Below are 17,489 nucleotides of genomic sequence, written 5' to 3' on the forward strand. Positions count from 1 at the left end.
CAGTCTCATCCTGTAACTGGCAAACCAGACAACAAATTAACCCACAGAAGTCCGATTCTCAAGCGTCTGAGAAGGGCGCGCACGGAATTGAACCATGAACCTGCCGATCTGCAGTCGGCCGCTCTACCATTGAGCTACACACCCTGTCGACCAGCTAACGAGTTAGCTTGCTTCTTTCCAGAAGATCGAGACAGAGGTATGGCATCCGCTCATCCTGTAACTGGCAAACCGGACAACAAATTAACCCGCAGAACCCCCATTCTCAAACGTCTGAGAAGGGCGCGCACGGAATTGAACCATGAACCTGCCGATCTGCAGTCGGCCGCTCTACCATTGAGCTACACACCCTGTCGACGAGCTAACGAGTTAGCCACGCGAAGTGCATCTTCAGCTTAAATTGGTAATTCATTGATATAATTATCGTCCGCACGTACTTTAAGCAGATGCAGGGACACGAACGGAACGAACGTGCGCATCTATGGGTTTCAAAACTTCATATCGCCGGATACAATGATCACGTATGCTGTGAAAGGAAAAACCAAACGCTTTTTTGACTCACACTCAGTAAAACACCGCAGAAATCCCGGTGAGTCGGCACACATTCGGTCTGGGTCACCGGGATGCCTGCTGTATCAGAAAAGACGCCAAGCATGCTTCATGGAATCGGACGGGTCGCCCGGCCCCTCTCGCACTCATGTCGAGAAGGTGTGGGCCAGACAAATCCGTAGACTCATCGCTCTCGCGCACTCATTCACGAGTAATGTGAAGCACATTTCTTTCGGCTGTACACAAGGAACTCGGCACCGCGACGAAATTTCTAAAGGATGTGGAGTTGTTACGCATCTAACCAGGAAATTTGCTTACAAGCAGCTGTTTGCTTCGCTCCCGTGGGCTTTAGTAAGTTAAAATTAAAACGTATCCGAGTGTCATGTTCACCTGGACGTCCAAAGAACCAGCAGAGATGCTCGTATACTTTCCACTATCTTCGCAGGATATGAGCAGGTTCGGCTTCGGATCGTTGCAGCAGTCTAAAAGAAAAAGTCGCGCGCCAGAAGGGTCAGACTGGGTGGGTTTTTGAGCTGTGTTTTGACAGAAACCGGACAAGCGGGTCTGTTTCTCGTAGAAGGACATCGAATACCACCCCCGGCTCCCTTTCCGGTCTGCATCAGCAGATTGTGGCTGAAGGGTCGACTTGCAGTTGCCATTGAGTGTTGCTTGTAGACTCGTTCATCAGGAATTGCGAACTCTCGCAAATGTCGAAATTTGATGTTTTAGGAAGGGATTTGACAACGTAATCACGATATCTGAAACGCAAACTCTTCAGCTGCATCTGCCTGTACTTGCTAGCACAACGGAGAGTCTCCTGTGATATACCGTGGTCGATTCATCTAGTCGTAACTTCCAATCGACTAGTCACCCTGATGTGAGCCGGGCCTAGCTCGAGGCGTCGACGCAGTCGCTCCTGAGTGCAATCATTCACCTCGATCATTTCTAATACAGAAAGCTTCTGCAATTGTACACCACCACTTCCATTCTGGAACCTAGATTATCGCGATGTTCCATTTCCCGCGTTTTCATCGAGAAAAGACACCCTGTTCCAATGTAAACCGCAACTATTAGATGGGATCCGATCGGAAAGGATTTCAATTATAGGTACCACCGGCCGCATAAGGTCTTCCACCCTTTGGCCAGCCAGCAGAAGTCGAGCTGCACTGAATCCGGGGGGTTTCTTGGTTGTCTGTTCGCCGAATTCGTTTTGGTTGCTGGGTACACGGCGGCTCTTCAGTTTCAGGATTTGAAGGGCCGGATATCTTTCTGACGACCGCGCGCAGTTGGCATCTGTGAGGAGGTGACATGACAGAGGAACAGAAAACTGTCAACGGTCAGCGAGCCTTTCCTGTGACTTTGCTGGCCCCCCAAGAACGATAAGAACCACAGGCATTCCCCGCTCGGGGCGTGGCACACTCGAAGCTCGAGACTGTGCTCGAAGAAAGCCCACCGCAGGTGTGGAGTTTCGCTCCTTTCTGACACTCGCGAGTCGTTTTATTGGATTGTTGAAAAACTAGCGACAAAACAGATTCCAAATTACCTCCAGTGTCGAGCAGCCTGCTGCATGTCTACGCTAGAGTCGCGCACCTGGTGTACGCAACCCGCCGGGACCCTGTTAGCACGTGTACGATTTTCTCCCGGATCTTCTTCGTTTTCAAAGCCGAATCCTGCCGCAGATTCGCTTAGTTTTTTCCTCAGACAATCTTTGTGTTGTGTCTTCCGGCGCGGCTGCAACCAGCGCCGAGAATGTCACGAATTTGAGTGTGCAAGCGCCATCGACACGGCGCTTTTTGCCGAAAGTGTGCCGGGTAAACCTCAACAAGACACTGCGCAGTCTTTCATCATGCCAAAGAGTTGTATCTCTGTTCTCTTTTGCTCTTTTTTTCCTGATTCGGCTTCTTAGTCGCAACTATGAAACGGACTCCGAAGATTTCACTTTCGCAAGGCTTTCCGGTTTCCGCGATGCTTCGAGGTTGCTCCTTGGCAAACTGGCTGGCTGGAGTTTCATGAGTGACAGCGGGCGTTTAAAGCGTTCCACCGTTAATCTTTCTTTGTACCGTCGTTTTTGTTCTTTTCCCTTGGCAACTTTCTCCGCGTTCCTCCCAGGACTACGTTTTTCACATTCAGCTTGTGAGAAGCAGTGCATTTCACACTTTCCGGCCCACCTCGTGTGTGCTGGCGAGCTGTCTGTTCTCGGCGTGCGTTCCGCGTTCTTCCCCTTGTCTACGGTGTATTGCTTAGTGGCAAGTGCTGTTCCACTTCGTCTTTTCCTCATTTCCTTGATTTTTCTACCTGTATAATCTGAGTGGTGGTCTGATAGAAACAGCCAGTGCGTGTCGTCGTTCCTTGCTAGTCGGCATCAGTCTCCGGTGCTTCTTCCTGCTCTCTAGACACTCGTGGAATGACGTTTACATCTTAAAAGAGTCTTTTCTTACGAACTCAGAGATTTCCGCGTGCTTCCGCCTGACGCCGGCCTTCTCGTGTTAGCCCCCTTTTTCCGGGATTCTCGGACTTGACACCACAGACGCCTGAACTTGTGTGACTCTATACGCCGTCACCGCCACCTCGTTCGCGTCAACCTTTCCAGAGTAGTTCTCCGGCAAACTTTCCCCTTAAGGATTTATTCTCGAACCTTTTTCTAATCTGCTGCTCACGTAAACCACTTCTCTTGCATAGCACTTTCTTTTGACCCACATTTTTCATTCTATCGAATTCGCTAGGGTTTTCATTTTTTCTACGATGGGTTCCCTTGAGGCTTCTCGCCTGTGGCGGTGCGGTCCGCTGGTGTGGTCTCTTCTCCTGTTGTCTGTGTGCAGTGCTACTGGTCCTCCGGCGTCTGTCGATTGCTGGGGTTGGCCTCGAGGAGTCGCTTCCGGCATTTTGTCCTTATCTGTGTCTGCCTCGGCTGCGCCCGCGCCGCTGCCCGCAGGAGTCGTGACTTCCACACAAGCGTATCTCTCTCTGGAAGAAGTGGCGAATGCGTTCAAAAAAAGCAGAGACTCTGTCGTTCTAGAAGGAACTCTGACGCCGGGAACCAGCGACTCTGCGCCGGCGCAGACCCTCGAGGTGTCTGTATACCTGAGCGGGTTGGGGGCGCTGGCGGCTGCGAAGGCGCTTCGAGCTGCGCAAGAGCCAGCGGCATTTGGAGACGCTTTTTGGCAAGGAGACTCTTCGAACCACGCCTCTTCGTCTGTGCCTGTTTCGTTTCTCCTCCGCGTCGACGTATTTGCCTCTGCTCCTCCCCTGCTGTTCGCGAAGCTGAAACCCGTCCCTCCTGACTCTCGGGAAGCGAGTCCTCCGCGCCATTCGTCGCAAGGCGCGCCGCAGCAACCCGCAGGTGTCATGACATCCGAAATCCTGAGCTCGTACGACGGCGCTTCCGTCTGCAGCTGGCTGTCGGGCTTTGCGTTAAACGCCGCCCCTCACGTCTACTCGGCTTCTCTCCTCATCCCTCTCTTGCTGAGCGTCACTCCTGTCGACGAAGTTGCCGAGTCTCTCCAGTCTTCCGTGGAACCGAGAGCAGAGTCGCAGAGAGCAGGGCGCACAAACGAAGAAGGCGACGACGACCTCACCCAGGCAAAAGTTTCTTCTGAGGAGCGGCTTCGCCTGCAAGTCGCGAGACTCCTCAAGGAGAAACTGATGGAACAAGAGAGACGAGAACGTGTCGCGGACGAGGCTCCGCGTCGCCCTGGCGAGATCCTTCTGCTGTCTCCCGTCCGACTGTTTCTTTCGAAAGACGCGAAGACTGGCGGCGCCAACGACCTCCCGGGAGTCTCTGCCCAGACTCTGAACCTCGCCCTCACTCTGCCTTCCCTGCCAAGAGGCGAACAGGGGAATCCAGACCAGACAGAAGACCCCCTCCTCACTGCTGTAGATCGCTCCTTTGCCTCCGCCGCTGCGGATGATTCGACCCCACAAAAGGTCCTCCTGCTGGTGTCTGTACACTTGACGCCGGAGCCCGAAGATAGTGGCTTCTCCGCAGCGAGGGAAGTTGGAGAGGCGGAGGCGGAATCTCGGGGAAACAGCACCAGTTTGTCGGGCAAAGCCTCTGCGGTCGAACCCGCGTGCGTCCAGCTGAGTGTGAATCCGCTTCTGTTGAAGAATGCAAACGCGAGAGAAGTCGCGGCGCTTGCGGCGGGGGGTCTGCCGGCGGCGAACGAGGTTTATGTCGACGGCACAAGAGACGCGTCGGAAGAAGACTCGGAAGAAGCGACCACTGTCGATGTGACTCTGGCGCCAGGTGAAGATGGCATCTCGCTGATTCACCTCTCCCTCGAGTCCATGCAGACTCGTTTAGACCCGTCGCCGCGCAGCTCGCTTCTTTCGGGGAGAGACGATAAAACAGAAGACTTCGGAAAGAAAGAGGGGAAGAACGCTGCGGCACGAAAGGCTCAGAGTCGAGGCGACGGGCTGCTCTTCGTCGAACTTGACGACGCGTCGCCTGAAGAATCTCCACAAGTTTTAATTTGCCAAAAACCACGCAAAACGTGCACAGGTGCGTCTCGGGTGCCCCGCGGGTGCCTTTCTGGCGATGCGAGTCGCGAACTCTCCGGTGTACGTACACCGCAGCCCTGGGCAGCCGCGGAAGTGTCAGGATCTCCCGACGTCAGAAAATCTTCTTGTCTGAGAGCGTTACTTGCACCTACACGGAGGACAGTGACATTGGACCTAAGGTTCTGCGTCTTCTTCAGTTTCGTGCGCCCTTCCGCTCGCGTCTTTTTTCTTCACTTTTGAGGAGTCTCGTCCTAGCTGAAGGTGGGGTCATCTTGGGTTCCCCCTGATGTAGCGAATCTCCGTTTGCGTCTGCCTCCGTGCTTTTCTCAATCACCTGCCGCCTGTGTCGTACCCTCTATTGGGCGAGTTTCGATCTGGATCTCTCCTCATTTTCTCTAATGTTTTCGGTTTTTTCGCTTTTCTCCAGAGATTTCGAGCTTTCATCCTGCGCCGTCCCTGACCCAAGGGACGCTGCCTGACGCCTACCGCGCTCCGCTTCTGCTCTACCAGGAAGAACGCGAGCGGTCTCTGTCTCCCTTTTTCTTTTTTCCGTATCTTCGCCGGCACCTGCTTCTTCCTCTCCTTCTTTTACCGTCTGGTCGAGAGGCGGGCGCCTCTCTGGAGGGCGAGGGAGAAGCGGAAAATGGGATGAGAGGAAGAAGCCCCTCCCGGAGAGGCCTCAGTGTCTCCGTGCTCCTCCTCTTCCCGTCCAGTATAAAAGGGAAAACTTGGAATTTCCGATTCGGCGTCCTTCACCCTCAAAGGGTCACTGTAGGCGCAAAAGACACGCCATCACCTGCCTCTCTTCTCTCTCCGCTTCTCCCCTCAAATACAGCTCGCCGTTCGTCTTCTTCTTCTCTCTCTTCTTCTCCCTCTTCTTCTCCCTCCTCTTATCCCTCTTCTTCCTCTTCTTCTCCCTCTTCTACTCCCTCTTCCTCTCCGTCTGCTCCGAGTTTTTTGTGGCTATTTCTGTTGCTGTTTATTTCTTCGGCTGCGATGTTGACTGCGATCAAATTGGTCTTATACATGGACGCGGCACGTCTGAGTCGTCCGACTTCGTTTCTGCCTTCGGTGTTCCCCGTAGATCTCGAGGGCCCTGTCTCCGCGTCCCGGAGTGCGGTTGGAGCCTCTTCGGCGGCTGGCGGTCGCTGGCGGGGTCTCTCTTCTCCAACTCGCGGCCTTGAGGCAGCTGAACAGAGAGGCGCGTTTCCCTCCTTCGCTCTTGTAGAGAAACAGTTCTGCTCTCCAGCTGCCCTGCCTCCTGGCGAAACGCGCCTCCCGCTTCTGCCGCGGGAGGAAGATGATGACGCGCTGCACAGAGGAGACTGTGTAGAGAGCGGAGACAGTTTGGAGAGGGGAGACAGCGTCGTTGGAGGAGACAGCTCAGCGTGGGGTAGCACTGCAGAGAGGAGAGATCCCTTCTGCAGAGGCGACGACCTTGTTCGTCTGCCCAGTTGGGAGAAGAAGAGTATACCTCGCAAAGGATGGTCGCCACTTTCCCTCGAACTGCAAGAGACGTCCAAGAAGAGCTGTCGCCTTCTCCCTCGCATGTGCAGGACCTCGGGCACCGCGTGTGGGCAGGCCGCGCTGCAGGCAAGCGTCAACGCCTTCCTGGAATTTCCTGCGAAACAGCTGCCGCCACGCCGAGAAGGCTCTTGGGAGACACCGGTGTGGACCGCCTGCCCCGCCGACGAGGTACAAAAGCGAGAAGAAAAGCCTGAAGAAGAGTTCCCGTTTGGAGGAGAAAGTTCCTTCTTCAGAGCCGAGGAGACAGGTCGAGGAGAGTTCCCCTTTCATGGAGAGAGAGATCAACCGTCACTTCTTTCCGAAGGAGAGAAAGACGGACGGCGTGGCGCGGTCCTCAACGAGCCGGCTCTGTTCAACTCCTTCTTCCCGAACGTAGAAGACGGCGAAAAGGATGCGGCAGAAAAAACGGTGGAGACGACGTGCACCGCGACCTCGAGAGAAAAGGACGCCACTTGCCACAGTGGAGATGAACAGAGCGAGTAGGAACTGGGGAGAGACACATACATGCAGTCGAAAAACTGTCGAAAACATGTCCAAGCAGGGGTTCTTGAAAAAACAATGGACAGACACACGTCTGAATCCGGTGTTGAAGTCGTTCAGGTAAACCTTCTTCACGTGCTCAGAGATGCAGATGTGTATATATATACATATATATATATATGCATATATGTATTCGAATATATATATATATATATATATATATATTTATACGTATTACCTTAAAGAGGTAATGTTATGTGGGCAGTGTGTGTGTGCATGTAGAGAGGTAACTGTAGCTGTATGGTTTGTATAGGTATGTACGCTTGTCGAGAGGGAATTGTGTGCGTGTGCAAATGTATACATTTGCAGCTGTATGTATGCGTATATGCGTCTGTGTCCTTCTGTGTAGACGGGTGCCGCAATGGGATTGCATGCCTAGGTAGGATTCTGATTGCTTCGTGATTTCTTCGTTTCGCAGTTTGTGTGCTGTTCTCTGGGGATATGCTGGTCGGTCTGTATTTCAAGGATGTTGGGAGTCTGTCCTTCTTTCTGCGTCCTGCCCAGTTCTATGTCTTCGTCTTCTTCCTCTCCCCTCCCCCCCTTTCATGCTGTCCTCTCTCACTGTGGCCTCTCACGATCAGGCTCAAGCGGCAGCGCGCGGCTGAGCCTGCAGTCTCTCCATGTTTCTGCAGATGGTTCTGGAACAAAACCCACTGGTTTTCTGACTTGGTGCCTATTGTTCTTCCTTCTTCGATTTCTTCAGATTTCCTTGCTTTCCAGATCTGGCCCCGTCATCCGTCGCCGCCCTGGGGTCTCCCTTCCGCTCTGCATGCGATGCGCGGGGGGGAACGGCTTTCTTCCCGTTTCTGGAGGAGCGTCGCGGGTGCTTTCCTGTGTCTGCTGGAAGCATCGAGAAGGCACAAGAGACGCAGTCCTGCGCGTCTCCTCAGTGGGTGCTTCCACGAAAGGAGAAGCCAGCGAGAGAAAAGATGGATGCGAGTCTCTCAGAACTGCGTGCTTCTCTCAGTCGGGCGACCGCGGCAGTCGGGGCGGGTGACGGCGCGCGACGACAACGCAGAACGAATTCGGCGGACGAGACGGAGAGCGGAAGCCGTGGACGGCGCGAGGAAGCCTCGACGCAAACTGGAACAGCGGAGAGAGAAGAAATGCTCCAGCAGTGGGCAGAGGAGAAAACAAGCGTTCGGGCGAACGCGAGAGGAGATCACAGAGATCTGCAGAACAGCGAGCAAGAAGATGTGTGGAAAGGAGAGAAGGAAGATGATCCGTGGATAAGAGAGAGAGGGGAGAGAAGAGAAGGTGGAGACGAAGACGATTTCTGCCGAAACTGGAGACGAATCGTCGATCCCCTGGGAGAAACAGAAAGCTCGTACGAAGTGACGTACCGCGGAGACAGCGCTCTTGTCGAAGTGGCGACGACGACGGGGGGCGACGGAGAAGAAGATGGAAGAAAAGAGAGTGTGTTTTTCAAGTACTGCCAGGAACAGTTTCAGTGACAAGAGCAGAAAAAGAGAAGAGACTCGAAAAAGCAGAAACGCGTCCAACACAAAGAGATAACTTGGGAGCCGTCCGACCAACTCACGAAACGAGAAGATGAACTTTGAGAGACTGCAGAGAAAAGATGTGGAACTTCAAGAGAAAGACATCCGGAAAAGACGAGAACTCTGAAGACGATTAAACAGATACGAATCGCGAACTTCTCTTCCCTTGGCCAGTTCCGTGAAAAAAGTGTTGCCTGCAAAGAAACCCAGACACGTTCCCTTTGCAGCTCGTCTGCCGTCACGTCCCGTTGTGGGTCCTTCGGTAGACGACGCTCACCGAATTCCTTTCTGTAGTAACTGTCAACGATGCTGTCGACGAACTATATGTTTACCGCTCTTGGAGACCCGGTTTAATTTCTTTTTTAAGGAACTGTTATCCTGCTTCTGTGGTGCTGATCGAACGGGCATCTGACTAGTAATTTTTGCGCGCTATTACATGACTGATAACAAGAATTCACATATTTCCTGCATACAAATGTGGACTAACGTGTGTGTAGATATCTTGAGTTGTCAGTTCGTTCCAGGGAGGCAAGAGAGGCGTCTCTGCTCTTTCGCAAAAAGAGCGAATTTTTTGCCTTTGAACTATATCCGCAGACACAGCGTCTTCTCTCTTTGCTTCTTCACGTTGGACGCATCTCGTGCCTCTCTGTCTTTGAGGGTCGAACCTTGACAGGAAAGGAGAATGTGGAGAGAAACAGAAAAACAGGTTGAAAAAAGAACCGCAGAGGGGAAGCGGGTAAATATCGATTCAGACCTTTCAAAGGCGTACGTTGTTTTCCTTTTTGAAAGCGTACGACACGCCTCTATGTGAACTAGAAATGGGTCAAGTCTCTTTTGAGTTCTACGGAGACGACGACGGGGCAGAGGAAACGCAGAAAAGAAGAAACAGAGACAGCGCCCTGTGGAGAATGCCACCAAAACATTCTCTGTCAGAGGTGGTGATTCCCAGTGCTCGGTGGTCCTGATTACTTTAGCATCTGAGCAGTCGTTTTTGCTCGCGGGTGCCACAAGGGATAACAGAAGTCCACTCATTCCGGCTCGAACGTACACGATGTGAAGCAACGTTAGTCGCACACGATTTTGAAGTCCAGCACTTGCAGCTGCGTAGTCTGCTTTGTGCAGTTAACTCCTTTTATTCGAGACCTGAAGGTTCTTTGCATTTCTGTTGTCTGTTCTCAAGCAGGGCTCGATATCTGAGCGTCAAACCCTGGCCACCCGAGCGACTATTCGTCGGCACCTCGTCCCCACTCGGCAATGATGCACTGTCACAGACCTTGTGTCTCTTGGAGGTGCCGAGAAGCTTGTTTCCCGAAGGAAACATGTTCCAGAGACTCAGAACAAACGAGAACCTTCAATGCCAGGAGAGACTTGGCAGGGGCCTCCTGGCAGCACCCAAGTCCCGTCGCTCTTTCGCTTTCCCTTTCGCTGTTTCTCGAAGTCGCTGCCGTGATTCGAGGATAAGCACAGAGGGAGAGAGGAAGATCGAGCAACAAGTGCAGGACAGAAGGATGCCAACGGGAGACAGAGAGGAAGACAGGGGAGTATACGAGGAAGCAGAAAGCCAGATACAGACAAAGAGGGGAAACGGAAAGAAGGACGCAAAAGACAAAGAGGCACTGGCCTCCCTCAGGTGTCTAGGGAAAGAAGAGCTCCCGAGTTTCTTGGTTTTCTGAGAAGGCACCCCACTCAAAAAGGCTCTTCTCTCCACCGCCATGCTCTGCTTTGTTCCAGAGAACAGAGAGAAGTGGTAGTCCACAAAAAGAAGGAAAAGGATCTAGTTTCTCGGGAGGAGACTCGTAACTCCACGTACAGCCGCCTCCTGTCAGTTCTCCAGTCCTTTAGTGATGCTAAACTCCGATTTCTGCGGTTGGCGACACGAGACGCAAAGAGGCAGTATGCAGTTCGTAGATCATCAAGTAGAACGATACACCAAATAGAACGGTATGCGTGGAGTGAAAGAGCATAAGATGTCAGCAAGAAGCTAGGCTGCCTGAGTACTCCAGTAAACAGAAACGAAGTTCCGTCGATATCCACCCTAGTGCTTTCCGTTCGACTGTGAGGTGGACAGTGAGGACGTTCGCAGTATTGAACTCCAGAATTACCAAGCCACACCGATACACCTCTCGTCTCTATTCACTGCGAAGTTCTTTCGAGCGTCAATATTTCGCTCTCTGCGAACTTGAGAGCAAAGCAGAGAGTCTCCCGAGAAAACCTTTCCCCTTTCTCTCGACTTCCGCTTCCAGAAAAGGGAGCCGTTGAGACCCTCTTTCCTCTCGTATTAAAAAAAAGAGGGAGGGGGAGATTTCCTGTTCGCAACAAACTGGTCGCTCTCGTCCGGAGTTCTCGATTTGGTGTATGTACACGTCGTGTATAGCGCGACACGGAGAAGCCTCTCCAGTCGTTTTTTGCGAACTGAAGCTCGGAACGACGCCCCCGCGTTCCACCTTTTGCAGCTGCGCAGAACGAAGGAAAAGCTTTTGACCGGGAAACGGCGGAATGGAGACGCGGACGCTTCTGTTTCGAAATGATCACAAAAACTGAGAAACGCAACGTGGTTGTCGAAACTGCATGCTTCACGCTGGGGACCCAGCGGCGAGAAACATCCTCGGTTTCGCCACTTTTTTCTTTTCACTTCCCATTTTCGTTTCTTTCACTTCTGGTTCGTCTCTTTTCCGCTGCTTCCCTGGCCGACACAGGCAGGCGCGCTTTTTTCGCCTTCTGTCTCGGTGTTCCGCGGCCTCTCTCTCGGTCGGGGATGCGTGCTCGCGCCGGTTTTTGTCTGACTTCCCGTGAAAAAGCACCCTGCTTCTTTGTCTTTCTACTCTTTTCCAATTGTCTGTTTCTTGTTGAGGGGTGTTCCCCGTCTCGGAAGCCGGCTCGCCTATCTGGACGAGAAAAAAGTTCCTCCAGACGGTCGTTGTCACCGCTCTTTCTTTCTCTCGCCTCCCCGAGTTTCTCGAGTTCGCGATGATCAAACCAGCTTTTCGTGAAGAAATCTGATTTCTCTGGGCTCTTCTTCTCCCTCGTTGCGTGTCCATATCTGTGCCTGGCAAGTACGTTGCGTGACGCTTTTTTTGCGCTGCATGCTTCAAACAACTTCACCATCTTCTCTTCTTGTCTCCGTTGTTTCCTCTGTGTCTCTGTCGTTCTCTGAAGCCTCTTCGTCGTGTTTTCACGGATTTTCCGTCTTCTTTCTCAGCTTTTTTACCCTCCCTTTCTTTGCTTTCGTCTCGCGCTTTCTCTCGTCGCTCGGTCCCCTCCCTGCTCTTTGTTCCGTGTTCACCTCCCCGTCGTTTTTTCGAAATCTGCTTTTTCGCGCTCTTCTCAGCTTCTTTTCAACTCTCTTCAGTCTGGCTTCATTGTCTGCCTCTTAACCTCGAAAGACTCTTCCTTATACTTTTTATTTCGCCACTTTTTCTCGTCTTCCTCCTCACTCTGCCTCTCCTCTCTCCTGAGGATCTGTGCAGTCCTGCGCTCTCGGCACCTGCGGAGCTCCCTCCACGAGGATCTGTGTCCGCCGCCACCCTGCCGTTGCTTCTCGTCTTCTCCGGCCTGCCTGGCTTTTTTGTTTCTTCTTCGCGAAGCCCCCGCCCTCTCCAAGATGTACAACGGTGTGGGTTTGCAGACGGCGCGAGGGTCCGGGACGAACGGCTATATTCAGCGGAACTACTCTTTTCTGCGTCAGCGTCGCACGGACTTTGCGCGGCCAGGCGAGGCGCTCAAGCCGATTGTGGCGAAGAAGCCTAAGGCGTCTCTAGAGCCTGACGCGGAGCTTCTTCTTCACGATGAAAAGCGGAGAGTCGAGGTCAAGCTCGCGGAGGAGCGCGAGCTGTTGCTCGCAGAGGGGAAGAGCGAACGGGAAGCCGAGAAGCTGATCAGGAGTTTGCGGAGTCGACTTCTGAAGGACGTGGAAGTCGCGTTCCACGCGAAGCGCGACGGGGGGCGCGCGCAGGGCCTCTTCGGAACTGCGACGTTCGTCCCGGGTCGAGGCTATCGATCTAAGGAGGAGAACCGACAGTCGGCTGCGGAGTTTCGGGTGTCGGAGCAGGCTGTCTCGTCGCATGCAGTCGCTGCGAAGAAGCAGGAGAAGCTCCGACTCGCGGCGGGGGCGCTGAACATCGACGAGGCTCGCCACGAGGTCGGGCTCGCGTTTGACTTCAAGAAGCAGCAGGAGTTGAAGGAACAGAGACAGCGCGAGTGGGAAGAACGCAAGCGGAAGATGGTCGAGGAGAGAAGAGACTTCCTCCTGCAGGCCCGGAAGCAACGCAAAGCGGAGAAGAAGAAGAGAAAGGAACGCGAGAGAGCAGCGAGAAACGCGCAGAAAAAGTGCAAACGTGGCGAGTCAAGCAGTGATAGCTCCTCTTCCTCGTCTTCCTCCTCTTCCTCCTCTTCCTCCTCTTCCTCTTCCTCCTCTTCCTCTTCGTCGTCTGAGGAGGAGCACGAGAAGAGGACTGCAAAGCGAGAGATGAAGAAGGAGGTGAAGAAGGAGAGAGAAGACAGAGAACTGGAGGCGGAGCGAGGACGAGAAGGACCGAGGCGACAGCGAGAAGTGAGAGAACGGTCGAGAGAGAGGGAGCGACCAAAGGAGGAAAGGAACAACTTCCTGAGAGAAGATGAACGGCGAGAAAAAACAAGGATGGACCCAGAAGACACACGGAGCGCAGATCGTGAAAGAAGAGAAGACAGAGACAGAGAAAGGAGAGAAGAAGAGGGAGACCGGAGAGAAAGAGACAGAGAAAGGAGAGAAGAAGAGAGAGACAGGAGAAGAAGAGACAGAGAAAGACAGAGAGAAAACATGGAAAGACACAGGGAAAACGACCGAGAAAGACGGAAGACAAGAGAGGGAGAGAGAGACCCGCGTTTCGGGTATGAAGACGGCGAAGAGATAGGAGACAGGAAGGAGCAACATGTGAAGCAAGAGAGAGAACAGGGAAGAAATGGAAAAGAGGGAACTCGAGAGGAGTCCCAGAAAGATGTCGAAGAGGAGCTAGACGACCGGAGAACCCCCGACCTGGAACGCGAGAGAACGCGAAGAAGGGCAGAGCGACATGCGAACACAGGGAGAGAAGAAGCTGAGGAAGCGAGAGAAAGGAGACACAACCACGGAGAAAGGACACACAACCACGGAGAAAGGAGACACAACCGCGGAGAAAGGAGACACAACCACGGAGAAAGGAGACACAACCACGGAGAAAGGAGACACGACCGCGAAGAAAGGAAACATGACCGCGAAGAAAGGAGATACGACCGAGGAGACAGGGGACATGATCGAGGTGATCGACAAAGAGAAGTGTCTTCTCGCGTTCTTGTGAAACGTGAAGTCGAGGAGGAAGACGATCGTAGGAAGCGAAGAAGAACGGAGGGAGAAGAAGAGCGAACTGGAGGAAGAGACCGACGGAGGGAGGAAGAGAGAGGGGGCCCTGAGGCTGACGGGCATTCGTCGAATACTCGACACAGACGAGAGAGAGACTCCGAGGAACGAGAAGACGCACGAAAAAGAAGAAACGCCGAAGACGGAAAAGAGAGAACAGATGGCGGGCTAGACAGAGACGAAGAGTACAGACAGGAGAAGGGGAGACGCCGAAGAAGTGTGTCCAGCGGTGACGCATAAGAACGCATACCGAAAGGCAACATCAGAGAAAAGAAAGAGGTGAAAACAAAGACAAGAAAGAGGCAAGGAGAGGCAAACGTGGAGTGACAAGAGCAGACAAACAGGGGTGGAAAAAAGGAAAACAGCTTAGGTGGGGCAAGGAACCGAGAAGGAACTGGTCCGTGTCGTGTGCCAGAGGAGGCGAGGAGGGGGAAAGAGACGGATGAAGATGTCCTTCTTTGTTGGGGGATTTTTCCGTAGATGACGACGCGTTTTTTGCCACGGAAGAGGAACTTTGAGGACCCGCGGAGGTCGCTGGGGGCTGCGCACCGCGGCTTCTCAGACACGCCAGAGGTGGGCCAATCTACAGGGTGTCGGATAGAGAGGAAAGGGAGCGTGAAGACGCGAAGGCAGATGAGTGACGAGGAAACAGAGATCGAAGGCAGAGATTGAAAAAGGAAAGAAAAGTCCCATTTTAAGGCGGCCACATGTTGCTCCCTCCAGTCGCTTTGCGAAGGCTGGTAGGTGGAAGAGGATAAGAGAGGATGCTCGAAGGACGGAGAGAGCTACGAAGACAGAAGGGAGATTTTCTTCACCCCAGTGCTTCGCTTTTCAAGAAAGGAAAGAAAACGAGGCGTTCGCAAGGAGACGAAGCAGGGCGGATGGACCTCCAAAGAGCTTTTCATGGTCGAAAAGAGACCACGGGCGTCCGCCGTCTGGTACAAAGTGTCAAACCTACTGCTGACTGCGATGGGGAATACGCTGTGGAATGTGTTTCTTCATATCAGTGCGTGGTGGTTCTCTCGGAAATCCGTTATGTGACGAGGGTGGCGGTTCGTACTTTTTCGCGACTGAGAGAGACAGAGAAGGCGAAGAAGGTGGAACAGAAAAGGTGACGAGAGCGAACGAGAGACAGAGGCAAACGAGCAGCAAAGGGCGAGAAGGGAGAGGAGTGTGGCTCGTGGTCGCTCAGAGGGAAGCTGCGAAAGCAGAAATGCCGACGTTTCGTGAGAGGAGCCGAGAAAGCGGATGCCTTATGCTGTTTTGTCAACCAAGAACCAGAAAGATTATCGGAGAGTGACAACGTGCATGCAGTTGACATGAATCTTTAATCAGTTCGCACAGCTTTCGCAAGTCGAACGACTGAAAAAAACTGTCCTTTTCTTTTTGACTGCATGTACAGTGGAGAACTCGAGTTTTTGTCTCCCGCGTGTATCGCCTCTTGAGTGAGTCCTTTCAACTGATATCTTCTTTCGTCTTCCTCAGCTCACCGGCAGGGGAATTCTCGAATTCTTCGTCAAAAACATTTCTTCTCCAGTTTTTCCTCTTTTTCACGAGATCCCTGAGCTGCGTGTCGATGCTTAAACACTTTGAGAGGGTCCGAAACTCCCCACGCGTCTCCACGAGTTTTTTCATTGTGCATGTCCTCTGTCCAACGAGAAACCTTTTCTCACTTTAATTCGAATCAGTTAGCCGAGTTGCTTCTCTCTGGAGTCTCTCTGCCTCCTCAGAGCTTCTGCCTGTCTCGCACCAATAGAACAAGGAACGTAGGGCGCGGTTGACCATTGCTGCTTTTTCAAGGAGACACTTTTTGGAAGGATGTGCCGATGATTTTCTCTACCCTTCTCTGCCTCATCTGTGCAGTCGCTCCTCGAATGCGGGCCGCTTTCTCGACAACTTAATAAATCAAAATTGCATGCAACAACAAACCCTGGGGCAAGCCCCGGCGTTCATTCCATGTTCCGCGGTCCGTACTCGACGAATTCGCACTTTAAACGCGGCATTCTCTGCGCCGGCAGTGTGGCTCAAACTGTGTTCTTTGTTTCTGAATAAACTTTGCAACAGGATAGGGAGGTCAATCCAGGACAACAAGGACCGAGGGAGCAGTTAACGGGTCCTCACAGCAACCGCGATCAGTTCTGTTCTATCGGTGCACGACTGAGTAGGAGCTTTCCGTCGCTGCTATACGGCGTCTCATGCATTCCTCAATACCTGGAATTGCCATTTGTCAAGGTCTTTGTTCACGGTGATCCCAGTCCTGATTGTAGCGAAACAGCGAGAGCGGCTGAACTTCCTCCTTTTTCATTTCCGGACCTTCCAGATCTCAACAAGTGGTGCAACGGGCAGGCTCTCTTCCGCAAAAAGGGGTGCTTGCAGAAACCAAGGAATCCCACTGTAGAGAGCGCAAAAAACAGAGAGTCCGTTAGGCAGCTGAGAGGGAGGATGCAAGCGATGTGCGAAGAAGACGTCGTCAGAGTAAAACACGCACAAGTGCGTGGGCATTTCATAAACTGTAAATGTGCCATCTTTGGCGTTTGCTTGCTAATATTTCACAGCGTTGCTTTCTTGCATGCGGTTTTTTCGTCTGACAAAACACCTCGCACTGCCGCGTGGTGGTCTCCAACGGCTGAGGTGTGTTTTTCTGAATTTTTTCTCGAGCTGATGAAACAAAGCTGCGATACGGGTTCACGATTCTGCTCTTCGAAACAGTGACACTTTCGCGGCTCAACTCAGCTGCATTCCCTCAGTGCTATGTATATATAGAAGTACATAAATATTTATATATGTAAATAGAAATATGCAGATGTGAATACGCGCATATGCGGGTATATACAGAAATAAAATTATATTTAAATATATGTATATATATATATGTATATATTTGTGTTTATCGGTAGGCAGATCAAAGGTATGTTTCTCTGTTTGCTGTAGGAGGCCCGTGGTTTCGTGTTGCTTGAGTGCTTCTCTGCTTCCGTCGGGAGAAGAGTTGCCGCAGGGACGAGAAAGGCTTCCCAGGCAACAAAAGAGATGTTGACACACCATGAGTCAGTTGTTGGCAAACTCTTCCGCAAACGAAGATCCTCGCGCTTTTGCATGCAGTCCTTCGTTGTGTCTCCTCCTGGTTGCAGTTCTTTTTTTCCCCGTTCCAGCTCTCTCCGAGTTCTTCCTGTTCGTTCTCTTCGTCCTTCTGTTTCGAAGTCTCGTTCTTCTGCTCCCCATTTTCCCCCCAACACAACCCGCGAGGAACAGTCGCCTTAGTTGCGCCTTCATTTTCCAGCAGGGGTCCGACCGGGAAAAGAAGCAGCATCTAGCCATGGAGCGTGAAGGCGCCTGGAGCTCTACCTCGCGTAAAAACTTTGATGTGTCTCGGAAAAAACGTCTTTTCGAATTTAGGTCAAAAACGTGAAGTCCGTCTCCTGGTTCTCGTCCACCGTCCCTTTTTTCTCCGGGGGAAGAAATCCACACTGCCCTCGCACCTGTGGCTTTTCTCGGGGCTGCATGCGCCGGAG

At 52.5% G+C, this 17,489-nt stretch overlaps 2 protein-coding genes and 2 non-coding genes across 4 annotated transcripts; 2 read left to right on the top strand and 2 right to left on the bottom strand.

Moving 5' to 3' along the window:
- Positions 1-56: 56 nt before the first annotated feature.
- TGME49_282130 (hypothetical protein) lies at positions 57-11,000 on the top strand. The gene is made up of 5 exons (XM_018781890.1): positions 57-707; positions 769-2,357; positions 3,479-5,044; positions 5,471-7,049; positions 7,814-11,000. Exons 2-5 carry the CDS (start codon positions 2,114-2,116, stop codon positions 8,562-8,564), a joined length of 4,140 nt encoding a protein of 1,379 aa, XP_018637468.1. The 5' UTR covers positions 57-707; positions 769-2,113; the 3' UTR covers positions 8,565-11,000.
- On the bottom strand, positions 73-144 carry TGME49_282110. Its single transcript has one exon. It is a non-coding gene; the product is annotated as a tRNA-Cys (tRNA).
- Positions 277-348, bottom strand: TGME49_282120. Its single transcript has one exon. It is a non-coding gene; the product is annotated as a tRNA-Cys (tRNA).
- A 170-nt stretch (positions 11,001-11,170) lies between the features above and the next one.
- Positions 11,171-17,070, top strand: TGME49_282140 (cwf21 protein). The gene has a single exon (XM_002371379.2). The coding sequence runs from the start codon at positions 12,211-12,213 to the stop codon at positions 14,218-14,220; it is 2,010 nt and encodes a 669-aa protein (XP_002371420.1). The 5' UTR covers positions 11,171-12,210; the 3' UTR covers positions 14,221-17,070.
- Positions 17,071-17,489: the final 419 nt, after the last annotated feature.

This window comes from Toxoplasma gondii, chromosome VIIa (genome assembly GCF_000006565.2).
Source record: "Toxoplasma gondii ME49 chromosome VIIa, whole genome shotgun sequence".
In the NCBI taxonomy this organism is placed as follows: Eukaryota; Apicomplexa; class Conoidasida; order Eucoccidiorida; family Sarcocystidae; genus Toxoplasma; species Toxoplasma gondii.

Bases quoted from the DNA above. Each gene is read 5' to 3' on its own strand.
- TGME49_282130 (XM_018781890.1), top strand. From the start codon at position 2,114: ATGTCTACGCTAGAGTCGCGCACCTGGTGTACGCAACCCGCCGGGACC. The intron at 5,045-5,470 runs GTGCGTCTCGGG...GCTTTTCTCCAG, and splicing joins ACCACGCAAAACGTGCACAG to AGATTTCGAGCTTTCATCCT. The intron at 7,050-7,813 runs GTAGGAACTGGG...CGATTTCTTCAG, and splicing joins AGTGGAGATGAACAGAGCGA to ATTTCCTTGCTTTCCAGATC.
- TGME49_282140 (XM_002371379.2), top strand. From the start codon at position 12,211: ATGTACAACGGTGTGGGTTTGCAGACGGCGCGAGGGTCCGGGACGAAC.